At 44.7% G+C, this 5,809-nt stretch overlaps 1 protein-coding gene across 4 annotated transcripts in view; it reads right to left on the bottom strand.

Annotated features, from left to right (window-relative positions):
* Positions 1-5,809, bottom strand: part of SNAP91 (synaptosome associated protein 91) — a 149,425-nt gene that overhangs the window by 25,568 nt on the left and 118,048 nt on the right. For 3 of the 4 annotated variants that reach the window (XM_012812398.2, XM_003801299.1, XM_012812399.1), the window contains 2 exons: positions 3,271-3,405; positions 960-1,109 (listed from right to left, as the gene is read on the bottom strand). In XM_012812398.2, coding sequence (XP_012667852.1) covers positions 960-1,109; positions 3,271-3,405 — 285 coding nt within the window. The remainder of the gene's footprint in view (positions 1-959; positions 1,110-3,270; positions 3,406-5,809) is intronic. The other variant, XM_003801298.1, reaches the window with a different exon arrangement.

Genomic DNA, 5,809 nt, shown 5'->3' with positions numbered 1-5,809 from the left:
GTAACAGTGCCCTCAGGTCCCCCTTCACCATAATAGTGCCCTCAGGTTCCCCCTTCACCGTAACAGTGCCCTCAGGTTCCCCCTTCACCGTAACAGTGCCCTCAGGTTCCCCCTTCACTGTAACAGTGCCCTCAGGTTCTCTCCTTCAGTTACTCAGCTCCAGCCACTGGTCCATCCTCAATTTCCCTTGAATCAGCCCCAATGTCTTTGCACTATTTCATTTGCTCACAGATAACCATTATAACCATTATAATCACTCCTTTACCTTCAAAATCTTTGCACTATTTCATTTGCTCACAGATAACCATCATAACCACATAATCACTCCTTTGCCTTCAAAATCTTTGCTCAAATGTTTCCTTCCTGTTGAGGGTCACCCTAAGTGTCACCCTGTCGCCCTCCCAACTCCCCTTTGTCTGATCCATTTTTTTCTGTGGAACTTGTTTTTCAAACTACTATAGAATTTACTTAGTTTAAAGTTTGTCTCTGCCCTTCCCAAGCTCCATGAGAACAGAAACTTTTATCTGTTTTGTTCACTCATTTATCTCTAGAGCCTGGAATAATGCTCAGTACATAATCAGTATTTGCTCAGTCAATGCCTGAAACTCATTTGGATAATAAATTTGCAAACATACTCATTTAATATGGTACTCTATGTTCTCATTTCCAAAGAAATAGAAAAATTAAGCCCTTATGACACATAACACCCTGGTTTAATACTTGCATACCACCTATAATTACACCTTTGTGAATCTAGACTGACAATGGCCTGGTGGCTGGTTGTGAGATGCTGGTGCAGCCACTGCTTGCCTTCCAAGGACTGTGCTGGGTGAGGCACTATGACTTCTATCTATTCCTCAATATACTCGCCTGTATGTGAATCCAGAAACAAAACATGATAGCAAGGACAAGAAAACCCAACTCTCATATGCTCCAGTGAAAGAGAACTAGATACTCACTGCCTACTAAGCTGGCAAGGGATGAGTCGAGGTCACTCCCAAGGGCTTTGCTGGCTGCCATGGCGGGACTGGGTGGTACCATGGAGACAGGTGCAGGCTGCCCGGCTGGTGCCATGGTTGGCATCAAAAGATCACCTAGACCATCAAACACTGGAAATCAAACAGACTGGGTTCAGAATAACTGAAATGCCTTCTGCAAGATTAAAGTGAAACTGTCTTTTGAGAAACCATGGAAACAAATGAATATACAATCTTACAGAGAGGGCATGTAATTCACACTTTCTGTGACTACAACACCAGGAAGAACACATCTACGTATTTCTACTCATAAAGTATGGAAATACTAATGAACGCCAGCAGAGACGGAAAGTGCCTGTAGAAGGTTCCGGCAGGGGTGCAGACTTCACAGCCAGAACTGGGCTCCAGGTCAGCCCCTGCCTCACTTTGTGGGCCTTTCACAAAGTCACCATCTGAGCTGTTTAGCTTTCTCATCTGTGAATGGGAAGAGCACCACTACCACATGGCTTTGTTGCGAAGTTCAAGTTAGACAATATAGATCATGCTTTTGACAATGCTTGTTCTATACAGATAAGTACTCACATAAGTGGAGCCACTGTTACTCTGACTAAAAACAATCACTAAAATACTTTTGATTTAAAATGGGGGGGATTTTAGCAAAGACTAAACAAATTACTCTGAAAACCTAAGATGCTTACTTCTAAAATAGTTCTTAAATGAGAAAAAAAAGTTGTATCTTCTAATTTTCTATGAAATTAGTGTCAAAACAAAATCTGATCTAATGGTTGGAACTTAGTAAAAAGTAGCTGAAAAAGAGTTTATCCTATTTTATTGATTTATTTTATTTTTATATTTTGAGACAGAATCTCACTTTGTCATCCAGGCTGGAGTATGGTGGCATAATTATAGCTGTAACCTCAAACCTCCTGGGCTCCAGTGATCCTCCTGCTGGTGAAATGTGCCACCACACTCAGCTAACTTCTTTTTTTTTTTGAGACAAGAGTCTCACTATGTCACCCTCCATAGAGTGCTGTGATGTCACAGCTCACAGCAACCTCAAACTCCTGGGCTGAGGCTTAAGTGATTCTCTTGCCTCAGCCCCCCAAGTACTTGGGACTATAGGAGCCTGCCACATCGCCCAACTATATTTTTGTTGCAGGTGCATTGTTGTTTTATCAGGTCCCTACAGGGTTCAAACCCAGCAGCCTGGGTGCATGTGGCCGGCACCATAACCACTGTGCTATGGGTGCTGAGACTCTTTTTCCTTTTAGAAGTGGGGTCTTACTTCAGGCTGGTCTCAAACTCCTCCGCTAAAGTGTTCCTCCTGTCTCAGCCTCCCAAAGTACAGGCATGAGCTACTGTGCCTGGCCAGTTGATCATATCGTAGAAGTAACAATTTTGATATTGTTTTTTCTCATTACAGAGATCACTTCTGGTTCTAACTTTGAGAGTGTATTTAGGCCAAATGCTGTTTTAAGTATTAGGACTCAAACACCATCATTAAGGTTCCTGATGAGCATAGAAGTCACCCTTTGTGCAGTTCTGCAGTGCAGATCATTCAAAATGCAGACTCATAGTATTTCCATAAGATATTTCTAATATCTTTTCTATGTCAAAACCTTTGTGGTCATTAAATTTTATCAAGAAACTACACATATCTACATTCATACTACTGTACGATAATTCTAAAGAAGGACAGCATTCGACCAGGCACTGGCAACGGAAGCGACCAAATTGTCAGGCACGGGACATATTCAGGGTGTTTCTGAAACACATTTAATTGCCAAAAACTCACCAATTGAAAATTGTAGTGAGGACCCAGCATGGGAAGAACAGAATGGAAGAGAATACAAACAAAATGACAGCAGTGATGAAAGGTTAGAGGCAGGCAGAGAATACTGTGTTTCAATTTCATAAAACGGAGGCCATGCAGGCTTTGGAGGGTGTAAGCAACAGCACCGGGTGCTCACGTATCCAGACACTATACAGGATTCAGTACCAAGTACTTGGTTTTGCTCAGCATCTCTAAGCTGTGTAAGCTCATGCAAATAGATGGTGTGCGTGTTAAGTTAGATTTCTGCTAAAAATCAAAACCAGAAAGAACTGCAGGTTATTCTTAAAGCTAACGGGCGTACTGGGAATTTTTACTCAGTTACAGAATGAGGATTATCAAGGTTTGAAAACTCAGGTTGGTATTGGCTTGCTGTAGGTTTCCTGGTAACACGCTAACCTTGGGTGGTATATTAATGTCGCTGAGATAAATGAGGAGAGCGTGTGGGGGTCACTGCCTCACCTGACGGGTCAAAGGAGCTGCTGCTGGAAGTTGAAGGTGTTGTTCCGAAAGCTGCCTCAAAATTGGGCTGCAGCAGGTTATTCTGAGCTGGAGTCACGGGGGACGGAGAAGGGGCCATGAAAGAACCCCCGAATCCTGAAAGGAAAATTTCCAGAAAAATGTAAGCAGAGAAAACCAAAGGTGGGTAAAGGGCAGATATACAAAGTTAGAAGTTACGGAAGATGGAAAGGAACTTACTGAGGGCAGATCAGCAGTCACTGAAACCTGGAACGTTTGTTTTTGAAGTTTTAAAAATACAGTATCTTGATACGTATCATGTATTAATGAGAGATTTAGTTTAATTAATAAGATAGCACATAAAATATACCCTCCTTAGGGAATCAAACCCGTTACTCCAATGGAGTACGTCACAGCAGATGAAGGACCACGGGGGTCCACATCAGAGACGCATCTTCCTTACACTGAATTCATGTTTTTTCAAAGCATAATACCAGGTAGGAGAAAATGTTGAGCTATAAACATTTCAGTTCCACAATGTTGAGTTGGTTTATTATCGTAAGAGAATGCTGGTCAGGAAAGTGTGTGTTGGATCCTCCTTACTGCCTTCCACACATGTTCTAGCCTCACTGTCACCGCCTGCATGGGCTCCCCTAGCACCAGTCTTGGGGTTCCACAACACTCACTGGAAGGGGGACATTCTGGCTGGAGCCTGGACTCCTCTGATAGAGTCTCTGTGGTGCAGCCACAGCAATATTTCTGAGGAGAGCAGCTCCTGAACTTGCAGATTCATGAAACGTGTGTCCCTGTGCCTGGGGACCAGGTGTTTCTGTCCTTCCCATCCCTGTAAACTTGGCCGTGGCCACCACCCCCCACCTGCCTCTCTCAGTGTCAGACACCTGCTCCGGGGGGACCTCCTTGTCCTCTGCTGCTGCTCACTGGAGCCAGCCTCAGACCCCTGCCACCACATGTCCACACCAGGAGTCCTCAGCGCCTGGTCACAGCCCTGTCCCACGGCCATCATGCTCTGTATCCCGTCCCCCCAGCTCCAACCCAGTGGATAGCTTTTTGGGGTCGGGAACTGCACCTTCTTTTCTCACTTGTTCTTCACAGATACCCAGTGTGCTGTCCATGATGCTGACTTAACTTTTACTGAATGAAGGACACGACTCCTGACCGTAAAAGGTGAGGCAACATCAAGGACCACTGTGAAGTCACCAAACCTCACGCTAAATGTTCATCTTTTGAAGGCTACAAGCAAATCACTTCTCTCAACCAACACTGAGAAACAGAAGTGGAGGCCGGTCTGCACTGCTTCTGCTGGCCTGGGAAGGAGGCGACTTGCTGACACTGGGCAGGGGTCTGATATTACTGTATGGGACATGCTCCCATCAGAAGTCTTTCTCACACAGAGTTTGGGCATATATTCCTTTCACATTGAGACACTCCATCTCTTCCTGACAAAACTCTCACAAAAACAAAGAATGATTCAAAAACATCCTCAAATTTACATTCCATAAATCCAATTTATAATTTTGAAAATAACTTCCACTAAGATTCCCCAGTTACTATTTCATAAAGCAGGTGGCAATATCGTTCAAGTCCTGGCTGTTCCTGGAAATTAACAGTGATGTGTTTAGACTTTCCTTATATGCGTATGGAAAAAATGCAATTTAGAAAAATTACTACTGATTAGAAGATGATCTTCACAGTTCATGATGGTCACGTTAAGTGAGTTCAGTGTTTGAATGATACTATACATAAACATTGCATGACCTTTACTGAAGAAAATTCATTCTCCAGGTCCGTGAGAACCAGTATCATTATCAAACAAAATGTACTAGAGTGGCTTACTTTTGTGGATGTGACCATTTTGACTTTAGATAGGTTGATGTCTGGGTTAATGCGGATTTTTTTTTGAAACAATATCCCACACCTCAAGTTGAAATATGATGATGGTTAATTTAAACAGTTGTTCCACCTCTTTGCCATAGGTGGTCTCTTTGCCAGAAAACTACACTGGACTCTCAGTTTCTTAAAAGTTGGCCAAGGAAAGGGCAGTTTACTTTAGAATCCCAGCTGACTTCTGCTGGAAAGGGCCTGAGGAGCATCTGAGTCAGTCCTGCCACTCCACGGCCAGAAGGGTCTTGGAGAGAAGTTGACACATGGAACCAGGACTCAGCACCACGAGAGACCCCTGTGATTCCCCCAGGACCTCCACTCATGGCTCAGCACCAAGAGAGACCCCTGTGATTCCTCCGCTCACGGCTCAGCACCAAGAGAGACCCCTGTGATTCCCCCAGGCCCTCCACTCACGGCTCAGCACCAAGAGAGACCCCTGTGATTCCTCCAGTCACGGCTCAGCACCAAGAGAGACCCCTGTGATTCCTCCACTCATGGCTCAGCACCAAGAGAGACCCCTGTGATTCCCCCAGGCCCTCCACTCACGGCTCAGCACCAAGAGAGACCCCTGTGATTCCCCCAGGCCCTCCGCTCACGGCTCAGCACCAAGAGAGACCCCTGTGATTCCCCCAGGCCCTCC

Source organism: Otolemur garnettii, unplaced genomic scaffold, assembly GCF_000181295.1.
Source record: "Otolemur garnettii isolate 467f Iridium unplaced genomic scaffold, OtoGar3 scaffold00205, whole genome shotgun sequence".
Classification (NCBI taxonomy): domain Eukaryota; kingdom Metazoa; phylum Chordata; class Mammalia; order Primates; family Galagidae; genus Otolemur; species Otolemur garnettii.
The sequence above is the reverse complement of the archived record's forward strand: the minus strand, read 5'-3'. Positions and strand labels throughout refer to the sequence as shown.